This window comes from Chiloscyllium plagiosum, unplaced genomic scaffold (assembly GCF_037043375.1).
Source record: "Chiloscyllium plagiosum isolate Xiang-an unplaced genomic scaffold, Cpla_swu_hap1 HiC_scaffold_23, whole genome shotgun sequence".
Lineage (NCBI taxonomy): Eukaryota > Metazoa > Chordata > Chondrichthyes > Orectolobiformes > Hemiscylliidae > Chiloscyllium > Chiloscyllium plagiosum.
The window spans coordinates 57,309,916-57,331,750 of NW_028270161.1; the positions used below are offsets into that span (position 1 = coordinate 57,309,916).

At 44.1% G+C, this 21,835-nt stretch overlaps 1 protein-coding gene and 1 long non-coding RNA gene across 2 annotated transcripts in view; one reads left to right on the forward strand and one right to left on the reverse strand.

The window, feature by feature from the left end:
* The window catches only part of LOC122561561 (uncharacterized), a 44,846-nt gene that overhangs the window by 16,409 nt on the left and 6,602 nt on the right, over nt 1-21,835 (forward strand). The gene's annotated exons all lie outside the window — the stretch shown is intronic.
* On the reverse strand, nt 9,252-21,007 carry mrpl42 (mitochondrial ribosomal protein L42). The gene is made up of 5 exons (XM_043713336.2): nt 20,889-21,007; nt 16,603-16,666; nt 16,435-16,519; nt 12,882-13,045; nt 9,252-9,527 (listed from the first exon to the last, which is right to left on the reverse strand). Exons 1-5 carry the CDS (start codon nt 20,968-20,970, stop codon nt 9,482-9,484), a joined length of 441 nt encoding a protein of 146 aa, XP_043569271.2. The 5' UTR covers nt 20,971-21,007; the 3' UTR covers nt 9,252-9,481.

Consider the following 21,835-nt stretch of genomic DNA (forward strand, 5'->3'; position numbering starts at 1 on the left):
CTCTTTGCTCCTTCAAGGATGCTGATATTAATATGCCTGTTCTCCCAGCTAATGCAGAGAATCCACCTTAAACAGTATCGATGGTACTTCTCCAGGCCTTTGAAGTGGCATGTATACATAGTCCAAGTTTCAAAGCTATGTAGATGGGTTGGAAGGATCTCTGCCTTATACACAAGGATCCTGCTAGCTGCATGGATTTTGCAGTCATTGAAGACTCTCATTATTAGGCAGCCAAAGATGATGCTTGCAGATTGGATGCAATGTTAGATGAGAGGTGGCTCCCCTGATTGGTAAATGTTCTATATTTTGGTGGTTTTCTCTGTCAATGCTATTGAAGGGATAGACCAGAAATTGCCCTGAGACTAGTTGGTAAAGGATTCCAGTCTTCTTGAGGTTGAGGTTAAGGTTGAGAGCAATTCTTTAACATTTCCACAAAGATGTTAAGTGAGGCTTGAATATTCTCTTCCAAGAAGCAGACATGGCACTGTCATCGTTATACTAAAGTTCGACAAGTGACATCAGTGTCCTTTTCGATTTGGATTTCAATTGGTTGAGGTTAAAGGATCTTCCATATTGTTTGTGGGAGAAGAGTTAAATTCCTGTAGGTATATGTCTTGTATGGGAATGCTGTTGCATATTAGCAGATTCACGGTCCTTGACAGAAGGTAGATAATTGGAGCTGTTCTGGTTTCTAGGAATCTAATCTAATCTTTGAATTCTCTACATCGCCCCACACCAAGTCCCACTGAATAGAATCACAGTTGCTCACTCACTGCAGCCATTTACCTTTCCAGCTTCTCCAATGATTGGCTCATTCTCTCCTGTCTGTGCTGGAAAGGTCAATGAGAAACAGGTTGTGATGGGAGGAGCATGTGAGAAATGATATCTGTGACTGGAGGAGTTTTCACTGTCTGTGTCTCTCAGAACTAGAGTGACCATACTCGAGAGAGGTAATTCTGCTGCCTAGGCCCAGTGATTGGGTCGCCACAGACACGGGGATCCCAGTGATCATTACCATCGCATTGCAATTTTACAACCTCTGGGAAACTTGACAATAAACGTTGCTGTTATCCAAAAAATAACTGTTAATCACATTCAATTTCAGGTCACTCAGCCAATTTTGAATCCATGTTACTGTCCCACTTAAACTATGAGTTCTAATTTTACTCACAGGTCTATGATGAAACACAGGTCTTTTTAGCAATGGTCTTTTACAAGTCCAGTTATATTACATTACCCTCATTAACTCTTCAAATAAACTGCAGGACCATAATGTGTAGGAGCAGAAGTAGGCCATTCAGCCCATCAAAACCACTCCACCTTTCCATTAGATTATGGCTGATCTGATAATCTTCACTCTAATGTCTTTCTCCCATAACTATACATTTTCTTACAAATCAAATATCTGTCGATCTCAGGCCTGAATATAATAAACAATACACCATTGACAGTGCTCTATGATAAAGAATTCCACAGATTCTTCTATCTCTGATGGAGAAAAAATATCCTCCTCAAATAGGTGACATTTACTCTGAAATTATGCCCTCTGGTCCCAGACTGACCCACAAAGAGGAAACAACCTTTTTACAAGGCTGCCTCCTGCAACTGTCATCAGTTTAGACACTGACACTTAGGTGGGTAGGTTGGCTAGATTAGCGTATGCCATTTACTGATGAGCACTTCACTGCCATAGCTGACTAAGGATGTAAAGCCCCAGATCACTGTCACGTGATGGTCAACCAGAGACCTGGCCTCTGCAAAGGCAAGAGGGAACCCAATGGCATTGACAATCGGAGACTTAATCAATATGCATGAACAAACAGAAGAGCAGGAAGTAGATTTGTTGGAGGCACCTGGGCAACTTGACACAAAGATTGTGGGACTGCAGGAATGCTTTTGGGACCTGCAGATATGCCCTGGCTTGTGAGTGTCCAGCTGCTTCCATGTTCTTGTAGATGGCTGTCATGCAGAGCCAGATTCAACAGCCTCAGAGTCTGCTGGATATGTGTAGAGACCTGCACTCCATCAGTCTAGTCATTTGTTCTCAACAATACTGTGACAAGGAGCCTTAGCCTCACCCCACGTGCCCCTTCTTCACAAGGAAACAGGGAAGTGCCAGTGAGTATCCAGCTGGAGGAGGAACCACAGACAGGTTCCCCAGAAGATCCCTCCCACAATGCTCAGAAGATCCATTTCCAGCATGTCTGCCACTCTCAATCCTGTGGGAGCCCTGTACTCTAAGCAGGACACGCTCATTATGTCTGAGACCCCCAATCAGAAACGTCTCTGGGGTCACCCAACATAACCTCCGAGACCAATGGGCTCCATTGTAGGGCAGGCATCTCCATCTCAGCTGCAGAACCTGGGATTGCTGTGAGATGTGGTATCAAGAAAACAGGACACGTTCTCAGGGCACATAAATGGCATGGGTGACACATCACTGTGAATACATTCTCACATTTGTAAAAATATGTTAGCTTTCATCCATTAACAGTGAGTATCTGCCTAGCCACAAACTACAACATTGAAGATACATAGCCCACTCATCCTTAACTTTACATAATACATGATGGCTGCTGAAAATGTGTTGCTGGAAAAGCGCAGCAGGTCAGGCAGCATCCAGGGAACAGGAGAATCGACGTTTCGGGCATAAGCCCTTCTTCAGGAATGAGGAAAGTTTGTCCAGCTGACTAAGATAAAAGGTAGGGAGGAGGGACTTGGGGGAGGGGTGTCGGAAATGTGATAGGTAGAAAGAGGTCAAGGTGAGGGTGATAGGTCAGACTGGGGTGGGGGTGGAGAGGTCAGAAAGAAGATTGCAGGTTAGGAAGGCGGTGCTGAATTCGATGGATTTGACTGAGACAAGGTGGGGGGAGGGGAAATGAGGAAAGTGGTGAAATCCGAGTTCATCCCTTGTGGTTGGAGGGTTCCTAGGCGGAAGATGAGGCGCTCTTCCTCCAACCGTCATGTTGTTGTGGTCTGGCGATGGAGGAGTCCAAAGACCTGCATATCCTTGGTGGAGTGGGAGGGGGAGTTGAAGTGTTGAGCCACAGGGTGGTTGGGTTGGTTGGCCCGGGTGTCCCAGAGGTGTTCTCTGAAACGCTCCGCAAGTAGCCTGCCTGTCTCCCCAATATAGAGGAGGCCACATCGGGTGCAGAGGATGCAATAGATGATGTGTGTGGAGGTGCAGGTGAATCTGTGGTGGATATGGAAGTTTCCTTTGGGGCCTTGGAGGGAGGTGAGGGGGGAGGTGTGGGCGCAAGTCTTGCACCTCCTGCGGTTGCAAGGGAAGGTGCCGGGAGTGGAGGTTGGGTTGGTGGGGAGTGTGGATCTGACGAGGGAGTCACGGAGGGAGTGGTCTTTACGGAATGCTGATAGGGGAGGGGAGGGAAATATATCTTTGGTGGTGGGGTCCGTTTGGAGGTGGCGGAAATGACGGCGGATGATGCGCTGTACATGGAGATTGGTGGGGTGGTAGATGAGGACCAGTGGGGTTCTGTCCTGGTGGCGGTTGGAGGGGAGGGGCTCAAGGGCAGAGGAGGGGGAAGTGGAAGAGATGCGGTGGAGGGCATCGTCGACCACATCGGGGGGGGGAAAATTGCGGTCCTTGAAGAAGGAGGCCGTCTGGGTTGTACGTTTTTGGAACTGGTCCTCCTGGGAGCAGATGCGGTGGAGTCGAAGGAATTGGGAGAATGGGATGGCGTTTTTACAGGGGGCAGGGTGGGAGGAGGTGTAGTTCAGGTAGCTGTGGGAGTCAGTCGGTTTGTAGTAGTTGTCCGTGTTGATTCGGTCGCCTGAGATAGAAATAGAAAGGTCGAGGAAGGGGAGGGAGGAATCTGAGACTGTCCAGGTGAACTTGAGGTCGGGGTGGAAGGTGTTGGTGAAGTGGATGAACTGTTCAACCTCCTCGTGGGAGCACGAGGCGGCGCCGATACAGTCATCGATGTAGCGGAGAAAAAGGTGGGGGGTGGTGCCAGAGAATTTGCGGAAGATGGACTGTTCCACATATCCTACGAAGAGGCAGGCATAGCTGGGGCCCATGCGGGTGCCCATGGCTACTCCTTTCGTTTGGAGGAAGTGGGAGGATTGGAAAGAGATGTTGTTCAGGGTGAGGACCAGTTCAGTCAGTCGAAGGAGGGTGTCAGTGGAAGGGTACTGGTCGGTACGGCGGGAAAGGAAGAAGGGGAGGGCTTTGAGTCCTTCGTGATGGGGGATGGAGGTGTACAGGGACTGGATGTCCATGGTGAAAATAAGGCGTTGGGGACCGGGGAAGCGAAAATCATGGAGCAGGTGGAGGGCATGGGTGGTGTCCTGAAAGTAGGTGGGGTGTTCTTGGACTAAGGGGGACAGGACGGTGTCAAGGTATGCGGAGATGAGTTCGGTGGGGCAGGAGCAGGCGGAGACAATGGGTCGGCTGGGCCGGCAAGTTTGTGGATTTTGGGCAGGAGGTAGAAGGGGTGATGGCCCAAGGTATGAAGTGAGCAACTGCTACACAGTGTAGACTATAGATAAATTGCAAGTTATTGCTACTCTGATAATTCGGCTCAGATTTTCCAGGTAGCAAAACAATATATAGTGTATCACAGCTATTAGTGGATTGATTCTTAATGTTATGTGATATGTTCAAGAATTCTTGGGCAAGAATTTGGACTTCACACAGTAGGTTAATGCCTAAGGTTCATACAATGGATATTGCTCACAGGTATATTCCAATTCTAGTACAGTATATGGGTGTCTGTCTAATACTATTGTCTTATGAAAGGGTTCATATCACTTGAAATTGAGGCCTCCTCCCTCATCAAAGAAAACACATACCATGCATATTCTGGGTTTGGTCTCAGTCATTTGAAAAGCCATTGCACACTCTTTCTTTACATCACATTGGGAGGAAACAGTGGTTGCTTCTCAAGCAGAGTCTCAGGCTCAGGTTCTTATTTTTAGTGAACACCCAAATGTAAATGCTCCCTTCTTGCTCCCCATTAACTGTCAGCTTTGTCCATCTAAATCTTTACCTTCACACTTAACCTACCCCCTCCCTTCCCCACCACCCAGCTCTCATACCAGACTATGAGAAGTAACAACTCAATTCCTGTTAATGCACTCTACCTACAGAATTCAGTATTGAGTCCCACAACCTCACAGCATGACCGCTTACCTCCATTTATATTATACCCCTGTCACTACCCCCATGTCTCGTTTACTTTGTTCTCAGCGGAGTAGACCCATTTTCTCCTTTGCTCCCCTAGCATTTACTCCTATGCGATCACTCTATTACTCCTTTACCACTACGAGAACTGCTTTTTCGTTTGGTTTGGGCACCCATACCATCTGTTCCATTCTCCTCTCCTCCTCCCCATCTGTCAACAATGATTTTTTTAAAAAATCAACATTTTCCAGCCCATTTCATTTCTAGAGTCATGTTGTACTCAAAATGTTAACTCTGTTGCTGTCTCCATAGATGCGGCCAGACCTACCATGTTTCTCCAATACTTTCTGACTTTATTTCAGATTTCTAACACCTGCAATATTTTGCTTTAATGTCAGATCTTGTAGTCCACTAATCCTTTCCATCAAAGCCAGTGTGTTGCTCACCATTGGAGAACACCCTCCTCCAGCACTCTCCTTCCCTTTAATGCTTATCACCCCTGCCTCATAATGGAGATACCCTTTTCACAATGATAATCTGCATTTTAGCAGTCTGCCTCCAATCACTACAATTAAGTTAAAACCAAGAAGTGCAGATGCTGGAGATCTGAAACAAAAACAGAAGTTGCTGGCAAAACTGAGCAGGTCTGGCAGCATCTGTGGGGAGAAGGCACAGTTAATGTTTTGGGCCCAATGACTCCTTATCAGAACAGTTCTGATGGATTCAATGCATTAAAATAATTGAAGATGTGCCATGATGATGCTATGAGGCTGGTATGTCCTTGAGATGTTGGTGCCTGGTCTCCAAGATGGAACTCCAAAGGAGATTAAGCTGAAATTGCCAGGTAACCTGACTTTCACGCTGGGAATTGTCACGATCTAGTTTCTATCCAGCTGATGGTAGAATAGGAAACTGCCTATTAATGATGAGATTAAATAGTAATGAGGGTGATAATGAACAATAATTGGCCTCTCACCACTCACTAGCAAGAATCTCATCTCAACATTGAATGCTTCATTAGAAAATGGGACTTTTTACTTTCAAAGGAAGGCTTCAGTGAACATCTCGCCCAATTTTCCCAAACCTTTCACCACAGTCAATGCCATTCAGGGGCTAGGAAGATTCTGCCCTATATCAGTGATTTTGAAAAGGGGACCAATGTATGCTGGTCAAGTTTGATGATGACTTCAATAAAGTTTGGAAAATAGGTTGACAACAACAGGTAGAATTTCTGCACAGGGATACATAGGTCAAATGAGTGGGAAAACAATTGGCAAATGTGTATAAATGGATAAATTTTAGCTTGTACATTTTTGCACAAAGTATAAAAAAAAGTTTATGGGCACAGTTATATGGAGGAGTTTGAATCTGGAGACCACATCCTGAATACTGTGAGCAGTTTTGGTCTCATTTGAAAAAGAAGATAATTGCTTTAAAAGTAATTCAGGGATGAGAACAGATGAGAAAATCTTTTTGTAATCTGGGCCTGCAATAAAATTTGAACGTAGATGTGTGTAATTCTTAGATGACCTTACATACAGTTAATAATTTGAAACATGTTATTCTGCATATTCATCTCATAAGAGTAGGGTTATAATGCATAAAATAGTTAACCCTTTCCATGCTAAAGATAATTTCCTTATTATGATGGGAAAATTGAGTTTCACTCTGGGTTAAACACCACAAGATACACAGAATCAGTTTAACCAGTCTATGTCAACCTTTATCGTCCTCTATACAAACATGAACCTCATCCATGATACCACTCGGTTTCTATACCCTTTTATCTCTCTTTTTTTCCCAACTGCTGAATTAACTTGTCCTGGAGTCATAACAAGGTTTCTGTTTCAATCACTCATCTGTTTCATGCAGTTAATGCCCTCACAATTTACATCCAAAAAAGACTTCCTCCTACTCTCTAATCTAAATCTTACATTTAATCTTATAGGTAAATTCCCTTTGTCTAACCACTTAATCAGTGGAAACAACCTGTATATTATACATACCTCATTCACTCTGAAGAGATCTCCAGCTTAATACACTGTCTCCTAAATTATTCCAAAGTTGTTGTTTCCTGTAGCCTATAAGGAATCTCTTCCTCATGCACCAACTGATTGATCTGGTTGGAGTCTCATCTCCAGTTCCCTGTTCATATTCTATAATCCCTTGTTTATGAAATATCTAACTCAGCCTTGATAGGAAAGCTATGAATCCCTACCTAGCACTTTTTAAGAAAAAAAAACTTCATTCATTGAATTTGGGTGCTGCTGGTTGCGTCAGTATTTATTGCCCACACCTAATTGCCCAAAGGGTACTGAAGAGTCAATCACATCGGTCTCCAGACCCAGATCAATCAATAATTGGTGAACAAAAGCCATCTTTTGCCATGGTGGGCTTTGAACCACAATGCTACCACCTCCCCTTTATTGCTTTTCTCCAACAATGAACTCTATGATGCAGACAGGAATTGTGCCCTGTCCTGAGTCCTGGAATTGCTATGTGCAAACTGTAGTCATCCATCAAAGCCAAGTTTCAAATTCCGTGAATACGACAATTTAGACATTCAATTGGGCATCAAGTCAATGGATGGAGCAAGAATCCGGCAATTTGTTGCTCAGGAAATGAGAACTGGATAAATTTACATAAGCAAAGTGGGATGGTTACATTTCTGATCCCCAGAATTTCATTAGGCTGCAGTCTGATCTCAGTAGAGGGGCACAGGAGTTCCTTTGCAAGTTATCCGAGGTAAACCTGCCTTCCATATAAAAGCTGACATAAGACTGTTTGCAATAACAGTCACCCTGTTATTGGAGATGTCCAACTTCAAGCATGAAGCCTCCTCATCCCTAGTTGTTAAAACCAGGCATCACAGGTTGCAGCTTTAAAATACATGGTTTTGGCAGTCCCTCCAGAAGGCTGAGAGTACCTTTACCTATTGAATTCCACAAGAAATTTAAATTCACAAGATTGAAATCAAATTCTGTCCGTGGAGTGCAAGAACCTGATGAAATGCTGAGGAGTTTAAAATCACAAAAAAATTGCTTACTTAGAGGATGGTGAGAAAGCAGAAAGGTAGAAAGAAAACAAACTAAAAACAGACCAAGGACCGACCACAATTTTTTTTCAGGTATCTGCCAATCAGCTCTTTGTTCTTTCCATTTAGAGGAGATAACAAAGAACATAGAAACAGGAGCAGGCACCTCAAACTTGTTCTAACATTCAATCAGATCATGGCTGATGTATAAACTACAGATGGGATCACAGTCAAACAGGAGAATGCATAAAGCAGGACGTTTGAGGCATCAAGTCCAACAACAAAATATAAAACATAGCAAACGTCACAAATGATTACAGATTACATACAGTATGGAAACAGGCCCTTCGGCCCAACAAGTCCACACCGACCCGCTGAAGCGCAACCCACCCAGACCCATTCCCCTACATTTACCCCGTCACCTAACACTACGGGCAATTTAGCATGGCCAGTTCACCTAACCTGCACAGTTTTGGACTGTGGGAGGAAACCGGAGCACCCGGAGGAAACCCACGCAGACATGGGGAGAATATGCAAACTCCATACAGTCAGTCGCCTGAGACGGGAATTGAACCCGGGTCTCTGGCGCTGTGAGGCAGCAGTGCTAACCACTGTGCCACCGTGCCGCCCATGAGTAATTGTTTTTATTTTTTCATGGGATGTGGAAGATGCTGGCAAGGCCATCAGTTGATACCCCCTCCTTAATTTCCCTCAAGGATGTAATGGTGAACTGCATTCTTGAACCATCACAGTCCATTTGGTGCAGACAATGCTGATGGGGACAAAGTCCCAGGGTTTTGACTCAATTACTGTGAAGGAACGGTGAGATATTTCAAAGTCAGAATGGTTTATGGTTTGATGGGGAACATGCTTGGTTGTGGCATTGCCATTTATCCACTGCCTTTATCCTTCCAGATGATGAGGATCACAAGTTTGCAAGGTGGTGCATTATTGCAGTGCATCTTGTCAATTGATACCATTGTGCCTTGGCTGTGGAGGGAATGAACGTTTAAAGTGATGGATGGAATGGCAATCAAGTTCTGTCTCAAAGTTGACAACAATGAGATGAGAAAATCTAATTTTAACATTTTATTATGTTAACACAGAGAACTGATGACAATAATACATCATATACCAAACCAGCTCTTTACATTCCTTGGTTTGTAAGGGACCTCAGTCTTGCTAGCGAAACTTTTTCCAATTGTCCGAATATGGAACCATAAACACTGACAGCCAGTGTTGAAACCATTTCTTGTCCAATATAATGCAGCAGTAGCAGAGGCAATTCCAGAGATTAAAGTGTATCATCTGTCTTTTGGGGGATTAGGTTTAATTCTCCGCCTGTGGTACCTTAACATAAAGAGAGAGAGGTTTTAATTCTTTCATGGATCAACAAAATTGCACATGAAATGTGGAACATAAGTTTTGATGCTTCCATTGTTAAACCTTCTCCATTGTAATTCTTAGATGAAAAAAAACACAAAACTTCCATTAACTGAAACCATATGGTGATAAAACAAGTGAGTAGAAATAAGCACTAAAATAAAACAAAGAACTACAGGTGCTGAAGATCTGGAACAGAAACATAAATTGTTGGACAGACTCAGCAGATCTTGCAGCATTGTGGAGAGTTCGCAGAATCAAAGTTTCGAGTCCAGTTCCCTTCTTCAGTACAAGTAGATAGATGGCTTTTAATGTGCAAGTGTTAAGTTATGAACTTTTGACTAGGGTGTATGGAATGAGTTGCCATAGGAGTGGTCGAAGCTGGTACAATTACAACATTTAAAAGGCATCTGAGTAGGAAGGGTTTAGAGGGATACACCCTCACAACGTGCAGCCCTTCACTTCCTCTGCTCCAATCCCAACCTCACCATCAAACCAGGGGATAAAGGGGGCGCAGTGGTAGTTTGGCGCACTGACCTCTACACCGCTGAAGCCAGACGCAACTCGAAGACACCTCTTCCTACCGCCCCGTCAACCATGACCCCACCCCCCATCACCAAACCATCATCTCCCAGACCATACAGAACCTCATCACCTCAGGGGATCTCCCACCCACAGCTTCCAACCTCGTAGTCCGGGAACCCCGTACTGCCCGATTCTACCTCCTTCCCAAGACCAACAAGCCTGACCACCCTGGCCAACCTATCATCTCTGCCTGCTCCTGCCCCACTGAACTCATCTTCACCTACCTCGACACTGTCTATCCCCCCTAGTCCAGGAACTCCCCACATATGTTTGAGACACCACCACGCCCTCCACTTCCTCCAAGACTTCTATTTCCCTCACCCCCACTGCCTCATCTTCACCATGGACATCCAATCCCTCTACACCTCCATCTGCCATAACCAGGGCCTCCAAGCCCTCCGTTTCTTCCTCTCCCAACAGCCCCACCAGTACCCTTCCACCGACACTCATTCGTTTGGCTGAACAGGTCCTCACTCTTAACAATTTCTCCTTCGAATCCTCTCACCTCCTCCAGCCAAAAAGGGTAGCCATGGGGACCCGCATAGGCCCCAGCTATGCCTGTCTCTTTGTTGGCTATGTAGAACAGTCCATCTTCCGTAGTTACACCGGCATCACTCCCCACCCCTTCCTCCGCTACATTGATGACTGCATCGGCACTACCTCATGCTCCCACGAGGAGACTGAGCAGTTCATCAACTTCACCGACACATTCCACTCTGACCTTAAATTCACCTGGACTATCTCTGACACCTCCCTCCCCTTCCTGGGCCTCTCCATCTCCATCAACGACGACCAACTCAACACTGACATTTTTTACAAACCAACCGACTCCCACAGCTACCTGGATAACACCTCTTCCCACCCTACCTCCTGAAAAAATGATATCCTGTATTCTCAATTCCTCCGCCTCTGCCATATCTGCTCCCAGGAGGACCAGTTCACCCACAGAACACACCAGATGGCCTCCTTCTTTAAAGACTGTAATTTCCCTTCCCACGTGGTTGAAGATGCCCTCCAACACACCTCCTCCCTGAAACTCCACCCCTCCAACTGTAACAAGGACAGAACCCCCCCCCCGGTCCTCACCTTCCACCCTACCAACTTCCGCATAAACCACATCATCTGCCGACATTTCCGCCAGCTACAAACGACCCCGCCATCAGGGATATATTTCCCTCCCCACTCCTATCCACTTTCCACAAAGACCATTCCCTCTGTGACTACCTGGTCAGGTCCACGCCCCCTGACAACCCACCCTCACCTCCTGGCACCTTCCCCTACCACTGTAGGAATTGTAAAACTTGCGCCTACACCTTCCCCCTCACCTCCATCCAAAGTCCCAAAGGAGCTTTCCACATCCATTCACATGCACTTCCACAAATGTCATTTATTGTATCTGTTGCTCCCGATGCCGTCTCCTTTACATTGAGGAGACTGGATGCCTTCTCACAGAGCACTTTAGGGAACATCTCTGGGACACCCGCACCAATCAACCACACTGCCCTATAGCCGAACATTTCAATTCTCCCCCCACTCTGCCGAGGACATGCAGGTCTTGGGCCTCCTCCATCACCACTCCCTCACCACCTGACGCCTGGAGGAAGAACGCCTCATCTTCCGCCTTGGAACACTTCAACCCTAGGACGTCAATGTGGACTTCACCAGTTTCCTCATTTCCCCTCCCCCTACTTATCCTAGTTCCAATCTTCCAGCTCAGCACCATCCTCATGACCTGTCCTACCTGCCAATCTTCTTTCCCACCTATCTGCTCCACCCTCCTCTCTGACCTTTATCCCCACCTCCATCCACCTATTGCACTCTTAGCTACCTTCTCTCCAGCCCCACCTCTCTCCCATTTATCTCTCCACCACAGAGGCACCCAGCCTCAATCCTGATGAAGGGCTGCTGCCTGAAACGTCGATTTTCCTGCTCCTCGAATGCTGCCTGACCTGCTTTGTTTTCTCAGTACCACACTAATCTTGACTTAGAGGGATACGAGCCAAATGCTGGTAAATGGGACTAAACTAGTTTATCTAGTTGGTATAGATGAGTTGGGTTGAAGGGTCTGTTTCCATGCTGTACATCTCAATGACTCTATGAGATCAGAACGGCAAGAAGTAATGGAGGAGCAGAGAGACTAAAAGACCCACTAAAAGCCGAAGAACAGACATAAAAATAAAAGCTAATGGAATGTTGGGCTTTATCTCAAGAGGGCTGAAAGTTCTGTTAGTTTTGCGCAAAGCTCTGGTTAAACCCCCTGTGGAATACTGCAATTAGGTTTGGAAACCACATCCGAGATAGGATATACTATTGAAGATTAATGCATTCAGCCGAGTGACACTGGAGCTACAAGGATGAAAGTTGCAAAGACTTAATTTTCTATATTTAAGGGAAAAGAAATAAAGAGGTGATACAATTGCTGTGTTTCAGATGTTTAAGAGATTTGATAGAGTAATTGGAGAGCACCCTATTTCCTTGAAAGGGAAAGTCCAAAACAAAGGAGAGTAAATCCATTACAAACCATCTTTATATAAAATACATGATTCTCACATGCTGTAAAAAGTGCACTACGATCCCGACACAGCTCTGCTCAAATTGAACTAAGGATCAATATTCTACACGTGAATACAGCTTTAATGTTACATTTGATAAGATTTCATTTCAACATCTCTCATAAATATTGAAAGCCAATATCATTGAGTGAATATTCTATGAAGCAGCATGAATGACACTTACTGCCCAATTGGATACCAGCGGTGCTTTGTTGTGTAGAACATTTTACTGAGCTCTTCAATCGTAGGAGCCTGTTTATTACGTAGCACTGCCTTATCCAACCTGGCCTTCAGTACCTGGTCATGGGTCTCCTCTTTATTCTCCACAGGGGAAGGTCTTATTATAGGCTGCAAAACAGAATGCCGATCAAATCTGGAAGTGGCTGTCACCTTAATTCTAATACTTGGCCGATAAAGGAATAAGTTAAGAATTAATTTCAAGGACTTTATTTTATGTAGAAAAAGAACACAAAATAGAATAATGAACAGTACGAGGAAGTAGTGAAAACCATTATGCAAACACTCGGGCCTCCGTTGATCCTCTGCCTTCAGCTGCCTAGCTCCATTGTTAAATTTCCTCCAATTCTTTCCTACTATCATTGGACCATAAGACAAATGAGCAGAAGTAAACCATTCAGCCCATTAATGTTTCCATCAAATAAGTGGAGCTGCAGGACAAAAGATTTAAAATTCAGTCCTATAAACAACAAACAAAATTATGATTCCTTTTTTGTTTGCAAAATAATCACTGCTTAGATGTCCAACTCTTCAGTAAATTCATTCAATCAAGTGAAACGTGACTGGTGGGAGGGAGATCCAGTAGATATAGTGTACCTGGACCTTCAGAAAGCTTTTGATAAAGTCCCACATAGGAGGTTAGTGAGCAAAGTTAGGGCGTATGGTATTGGGGGCAAAATACTAACTTGGATTGAAAGTTGGTTGGCTGACAGGAAACAAAGAGTAGTGATAAACGGCTCCATTTTGGAATGGCAGGTAGTGACCAGTGGGGTACCACAGGGATCAGTACAGGGACCGCAGCTTTTTACAATATATATTAATGATATAGAAGATGGTATTAGTAATAACATTAGCAAATTTGCTGATGATACTAAGCTGGGTGGCAGGGTGAAATGTGAGGAGGATGTTAGGAGATTACAGGGTGACCTGGACAGGTTAGGCGAGTGGTCAGATGCATGGCAGATGCAGTTTAATGTGGATAAATGTATGGTTATCCACTTTGGTGGCAAGAACAGGAAGGCAGATTACTACCTAAATGGAATCAATTTAGGTAAAGGGGCAGTACAAAGAGATCTGGGTGTTCTTGTACACCAGTCAATGAAGGTAAGCATGCAGGTACAGCAGCTAGTGAAGAAGGCTAATAGCATGCTGGCCTTCATAACAAGAGGGATTGAGTATAGAAGCAAAGAGGTTCTTCTGCAGCTGTACAGGGCCCTGGTGAGACCACACCTGGAGTATTGTGTGCAGTTCTGGTCTCCAAATTTGAGGAAAGACATTCTGGCTATTGAGAGAATGCAGCGTAGGTTCATGAGGTCAATTCCTGGAATGGCGGGACTACCTTATGCTGAAAGACTGGAGCGACTGGGCTTGTATACCCTTGAGTTTCGAAGACTGAGAGGGGATCTGATTGAGACACATAAGATTATTAAAGGATTGGACACTCTGGAGGCAGGAAACATGTTTCCGCTGACGGTGAGTCCCGAACCAGAGGACACAACTTAAAAATACGGGGTAGACCATTTAGGACAGAGATGAGGAGAAACTTCTTCACCCAGAGAGTGGTGGCTGTGTGGAATGCAGTGGAGGCCTAGTCTCTGGATTCATTTAAGAAAGAGTTGGATAGAGCTCTCAAGGATAGTGGAATCAAGGGTTATGGAGATAAGCCAGGAACAGGATACTGATGAAGGATGATCAGCCATGATCATATTGAATGGTGGTGCAGGCTCGAAGGGCAGAATGGCCTACTCCTGCACCTATTGTCTATTGGTGAGAATAGACAGCTCAGTTGTCAAAGCTTCAAGGTTCATATAGCTTCCGAATTTTGCATATAGAGTTAGACTTTAAGATCTGATCACACCTGCTGAAGTGTCTCCTCAGTCTCTCTGCTCCTCTACATTTCCTAACTTCTTGCCACCATTCAATGAGATCATGGTTGACTGAATAATCCTCAACTCCACTTTACTGCCTTTCCTCATTACCCATGATTCTCTTGATTAAAAATCTACCTCAGCCTTAATGACCCCAGCCTCAGCAATCTTCGTTGGTGAAGATTTCCACAGATTCACTACCCTCTGAGAGAAGAAATTCCTTATCTGTGTCTTAAATGTGTCACCCCTATTCTGAGATTATGCCCTCTGGTTCTGGATTCTACCCTGTCAAATCCTTAAAAACATGTTAAAATAAGGTCACCTCACATTCTATTTAAGGCAAAGAGTACAGGCCACTACAATGAAACAACTGACCACTTTTAGATATCCATATATCCTTCCTGGCTGGTGCACTGGATAGTGCACAATAGCAAATATTCAATTACGTGTTCAACCAGAGGACAGGAATGTCAAACTTCCCTGTCTTTAACACAAGGTGTAATAAATTCATGCACCAGAAGAAAAACCATAAGATGCAGGAGCAAAGTAGGTCATTCAGCCCAACAAGTCCACTCTGCCATTCAGTAAGATCATGGCTGATCTGTAATCCTTAACTATTTCTCGGTCTTTTCCCCAGACCTTTTATTCCCTTACTGATGAAAAAAATCTATCTCGACCTTTAATACACAATGATGCAGCTTCTCCAATGATCTGAAATTCCTCCTCATCTCAGTCTTAAAATGGCGATCTCTTATTCGGAGGTTATGCCATTTGGTTTTAGACTCCCCGACAAGGGAAAACAAGCTTTCTGCGTCTGTCCTGTCAAGCCCCTGAACAGTCTTCTAGGTTTCAATACAGGTCCCCTCTCGTTCTTCTACATTCCAACAAGTACAGGTCCAATCTACTCAACCTCTCCTCATAAGACAGTCCTTTCATATCAAGGATCAACTTAACAAACTTTGTCTGGACTGCCTCCAATGCCAATTCATCCTTCCTTGGGTAAGGGACCCGAAATTGTTCACAATATACCCAACTATGGTCTGACCTGTATTTTATATTCCATTCCCTTTAAACTAAAGGCCAACATTCCATCTGCCTTCTGCAATCTCTCTCCATTTAAATAATATTCAGCTCCTTTATTCTTACAGCCAAAATGCATAATTTCACATTTTCCCATATTATATTCCATCTACCAGGTTTCGCCCATTCACTTAACTGCCTGTATCCCACTTTGTGCTATCCTCAGCACCTGGTTTCCTGTCTATTTTTGTGTCATCCAAAAACTTGGCTACAATACATTCACTTTCCTCATCTAAATCATTATTGTAAATAACTGAGGCCCCAGGACTATTATACCTTATTACACACCACTAGCTACATCCGAAAATTACTTTTCTTATCTATCTCTCATTAATATTACTGGAGGCTGATTAAAACAATGGGAGAAAATAGATGGAAAATTATTTTGACTTTGGCTCATTATAGGAAAATGAACAGTACATCATCACAATTTAAACTCATTAGGAGCAATTATTGGGTGTCAAGTAATACTGTATCATAAATATACATCACAACATAACTTCTTCAACTTTTCCACAAAAACCATCAATGTAAGAATCTACAGTGTTCTACCTTGGTGTGTTCATATGGGATGTCCACTGACGGGTGGTAACAAACTATTGTTCGCCCATCTGATGTGATCGCAAGGTCTACTTTACTGTCAAGAGATGAGAGTTGTTTCAGTAAGAATTCAAAAGCTGCAATACATGAATGTGACCAATCAGGAATGTAGTTACTCACCAATTGTAGTCATTGGGAAGAGCAGTATATGTCGACCTGTGACAAACACAACTCCAATCTCCACCTACACAAGATAACACAGCTCACAATTAGTCAATTTGCCCATATGTGGCGGCACAGTGGCTCAGTGGTTAGCACTGTTGCCTCACAGCGCCAGGGATCCGGGTTCAATTCCCACCCATCTGTGTGGAGTTTGCATATTCTCCCCGTGCCTGTGTGGGTTCCCCCCCCCCCCCCCCCGAGTGCTCCGGTTTCCTCCCACAATCACAAAGATGTGCAGGTTAGGTGGATTGGCCATGCTAAATTGCACATAGTGTTACATGCATTAGTCAGGGGTCAGTACAGGGTAGGGACGGGGACAGGGACAGGGTCTGGGTGGGTTACTCTTCAGAGGGTCGGTGTGGATTTGTTGATCTGAAGGGCCTGTTTCCATACTGTAGGGAATCTAATTTAAAATTATCAAGATATCTTCATTCAATTTCTTATTGTAAAAATGGATTTTAGTAAAGAAACAAAGTCCTATATTTCTGTAATGGTTTTTAAATACCAAAAGATATCTCGAAACACTTTGCAGCCAATGGGGAGCTTTCAAAATGTAATCTTTGCTGTCGGTAACAAAGCGGGGTTTATGCCCAAAACGTCGACTCTCCTGCTCCTCAGCTGCTGCCTGACCAGCTGTGCTTTTCCAGCGCCACACTTATCAACTCTGATCTCCAGCATCTGCAAGTCCTCACTTTCTCCTCGGTAACAAAGCAGCCAATTTCTCCATAGCAAGCTTCCATAAACAGCAATACAATAATAACCAGATAATCTGTTTTTGTGACTTTGATTGAGGGAAAAATATTGGCCAGAATGTTTTTTTTTTAATTTGTTGACTCATGGGACATTGGCATCAGTGACTGGCCAGCATTTATTGCCCATCCCGAGTTGCTCTTGAGAAGGTGGTGGTGAGCTGCCACCATGTGCTGTAGGTAACCCCACAATGGCATCAGGGAGGGAATTCGAGAATTTTGACCCAAATGATAGTGAAGGAACAACAATATATTTCAGGACAGTCAGTATGAAGTGAACTTGCAGGTGGTTGTGTTCCCATGTATATGCTGCCCTTGCCCTTAGAGATGGAAGTGATTGCGGGTTTGAAAGGTGCTGTCTAAGGATCTTTGGTGAATTTCTGCAATGCATCATATAGATAGTCATACTGGTGCTGAGTGTGTGGTGGAGAGAGTAGATGTTTGTGGATGTGGTACCTGTCAAGCGGGATGCTTTGTCCTGGAAGGTTTCAAACTTCTAGAATGTTGTTGGAGATGCATCCATTCAGGCAATTTTCCCAGCTCTTCTTTGAAATTGTGAAATGGGGTCTTCTGCAATCCAATGAGGGGGCAGGTAGGGCTTTGATTGAACATTTCATTCAAAAGATTCCACATCTGACAGCATCATATCCTTTTGGCACTGTGGGGTTCTGGCCTGGATTTTTGTATGACTCCTGGAGAGGACCTTAATCCATCACCTTGTATCTCAGACCCAAGACTGTGTCCAACTCAACTACTGCATGGGTCAGAATTACTAAACAAACTTATGTTTCTATTCTACGTATTTATTGATTTTGGATGAGAGGTCACAAAATATTGAGGTTTCATAATTCCAACGTTTTAATTTCACTATATTCTGGAATCCAAGCAATGTTATTTTTAGGAAGACCTTTAACTATAATATAAAATGAATATAGATCATACACTAATTTGATTGCACAGGAGGAATAAATGGGTACAATAGTGTAGTGGAAATAACAAAGCAAAGGTCAGGAGTACAAATCCCACTACAAACAGTTTTGGAACGGAACTCAACAAACCCAGTCATCTGTGGGATTACATTGGAAGGAGAAATACCAACTGGTTCACCACTGTCCTTGAGAAAGGGGGTTTTGAACTCATTACTTGCTTTGGCCAACACATGAATTCAGTCCCACACTAGGTGACTAATTCCTGCCACTTTCCAAATTTCTAAAAGCATCATTCTAAGCCCAATAATAATTCCCTACCTGCACCATCATCACAAAAAAATGGACAAGTTATGTCCTTCCCACCCCATCCCAAACACCACAGTTAGGAGTGTAAAATAAAGAATGGTGATGTTGCAGTCTTGTCATTGCTAGTTATTCTAGGTAGATTGAGAACTTAAATTCTTCTGTAATTAAAAATGTCAGATTTTTGTTAAAATTCAATTCATGGCCTTTATGGAAGGAAGCCTGTGGTTGGGACCTGAACCAACAATCTAGCTGAGTCTGAGACCTAACAAGTCTTACGGTTCTACCAGCAGTTCAAGAAGATGGCTCATCACCTTTACAGGGAAATTAGGAGCAGGCAGTAAAAGCCGTTAGCAAGGACTATGTCCTTGAGAATTATTTTGTTTTGTTTTGCAAAAGAGACAAATACCTGATCAAAATTGGTGCTTTGGCAGAGCAAGAAGACAAGAAGCAAACAAAATGGACATTTGAGAACAGGGCAGAACCAATGACCCTAGTTGGGAGACAAGGCCATTCAAGACTTTATAGACCTGTTGTGAGGATGACCCAGGGCAGATGTGAAGGGAGTCCAAGGAGATAGCAGAGGTTTTAAATGGCAACTTTGCACTGATCTTCACAAGGATTGACAGTGTGATAGAAATTGTCAGAGCACGTATTTGCAAAGGTCCTGTCTTGAATTAGGAATTTTAAAATAAATCAGGTTGCTAACCCTGAGGACATTCATTCAAGGATGCTGAAACAGGTGTGTATTTACTCTGTGCTCCCCTTACTCATATTTACATGTTCAGGGACTTCAATGCAGTGTGTAAAATTGATATCATTGAAGATGTCCAGACTGTGAATCCACAAGGAGAACCCAGACTGGCAGCAGACCAGAGGTTCAACAAATAGGACGAAAAGATGGATTTCATAATCAGTCTGGACATTTAACAGCAAGAGCAAAAACAAAAGAATAAAGGTGAGCAGAAGTGGAAAATCAGAGTGGGGAGTAATGCAGCACATTAATAATGAGCATATATGGGAGAAGGAAACAGACCATGCTGAATTCAGAGGAACAATATAAAGAAGCTTGAGTGGAGTATAGACTGGTTGGACAGAATGGCCTGTTTCTGTGTTGTATGTTCTGAACAATTTTATGCCTGACATGCATGTGACTGAATAGCTGAAGGAACAGTTACTTAAAATTATTCTGCATAGCTTTGAATGGGTGACAACTATCTACAACTCATGATAAATCCAGCTATTTATAAGTCATGGGTACATTATTTCTACTTGACAGAAATTCCATTTTCAATCTATATTTCAGTGCTAAGGACCAAACAAACACTAGCTATGTTGAAGAAGTTATGTTGAATTTGAAACTTTCTCCCACTCAGATACCGTTAGGCCTGCTGAGTTTCTCCAAGGCTCTCTGTTTTATTATTGCTTTGGCTATCTGGCCGCAACTATCTTTCAGCATCACAAAGCACTGTCCATGCTGACGAGCCAAGGACTTTTGCCCGAAATGTTGATTTTCCTGCTCCTCAGATCTGCCTGACCTGTTGTGTTTTTCCAGCACCACTCTAATCTAGACTCTGAATTCCAGCATCTGCAGTCCTCACTTTTTTCTAGTAAGATCAGTCTTGTCACTCACCAGGATGCCCTCTAGCCCCTGGAGTAATGCCCAAGCTATTGGCCATTTACCAGATTAGAGTGGTGCTGGAAAAGCACAGCAGTTCAGGCAGCATCCGAGGAGCAGGAAAACCGACATTTCGGACAAAAGCCCTCATTGCCCATTTACCAGCAACCAATTACTTCTAACTCCAATTCAACTTCATTCCATTCCTTGTTCGCCCATTGTATAGTTCAATTCGGATGCCACTTTCCGCTTGGTTGCAAAATTCCACAGTTTATCTTTCTCAGCAGCTCCACGTGTTTGCACAATCCCACCTCAGCCTCCGCCATGATCTCCTCTGTCCCCTCGCCCCTGCCACCATCAGTAACTCCGGTCACACTGATCCTGCGGACTGCACTCACGGTCTGTTCAATCTGCCGCACATTCAGGTGGGCAGCGACCCCAAAACAGCTGAATATCGCTCCCCCCCCCCCCACCCCCTTCCCTCCAACCCACGGGGCCAGGACCCCACACAGACACACACACAGGCCCCTCACTGGGTGGTCACGCCCCTCCGTCCCCATGGTAACCCTCAGTCTCTGAGCTCCCCGCGGCCCAGGGAAGGAACCGGAAAAGCCGGTATTTACCCCGACCCCCGGGGCTCGGTACCTCTCAGCGTCCGCCCTCCGCCACGGGACAACAAACGGCCGACAGCAGCCGTCACCCATCGACTTCCTGCTGCCACCGCCATGTTCGCTTCTACCGGAACCCGGTCCCTTCCGCAAAGCGTCCCCCTGGTTGGAAACACGTCAATCCGACCCGGGTTCCGGGAACATCGGTTCCGCTGTAGTGGGGGACGAGGAAGGGAGTGGAACACCGTGTCCTGTCACTGATGGCTTCATGATTAAGGTTTAGAGATAGGAGTATGAAATTAATGTGGAGATAGGAGTATGAAATTAGTGTGGAACAGGTTACATTTAGAGGGAAAATGGCTCATTGACTTAAAAGATTGAAAAATAAATACAGAGCCAGTCTCACTGTGGGATCTATTAGGAGGGAAAGGGGAGGGGTAGTAATGGCTGTAAGGTACATCATGACTTATTGATGGTGAAAATACCTTAAATTATGCACGAGGTTCACGCCAGTTATGGTTCTCTGAGGGTCACATAAAGCAGTAGGTTGTTTGTGATTTGTGGTGAAGCCTTTAACACTGGACGAAAAGTAAATGGGCAACTGGCCTACACTGACTAATATAAAAGCAAAATGCTGCAGATGTCAGCAGGAAATTTGAATGAAACAAATTCTTATGTTTCAAAAATTTTGTAACCTGAACACTTTCCTCCCAACCAAAAGGCATCTGCTTGCATGATATTGAAATTAATTTTCCTGTTACATGCCATTCTTAAAGTTTATTGACATCTTGTATTTTGTCAAAGTCCTCCTTTATTTACTACACTGACCAATTTGGTGTTGTCTGCAAGTTTTAAAATTGTATAACTTTAAAACTGTACTCCTGATGCCCAATCCTAATGGTTTCTGTAGTTGATTTTTTTCCCTGCAACGCTCCTTGTGGAATACCACTTTTCATCTTTTGCGAGCGTGTATTATTACATTTC

What these genes read in the sequence shown, in the direction of transcription:
- mrpl42 (XM_043713336.2), bottom strand. Translation starts at nt 20,970, where the DNA reads ATGGCGGTGGCAGCAGGAAGTCGATGGGTGACGGCTGCTGTCGGCCGT. An exon ending in CGGAGGGCGGACGCTGAGAG is followed by an intron (nt 16,667 to 20,888) that starts GTACCGAGCCCC and finishes TATCTTGTGTAG; the next exon opens with GTGGAGATTGGAGTTGTGTT. An exon ending in CGCTGGTATCCAATTGGGCA is followed by an intron (nt 9,528 to 12,881) that starts GTAAGTGTCATT and finishes CTTTATGTTAAG; the next exon opens with GTACCACAGGCGGAGAATTA.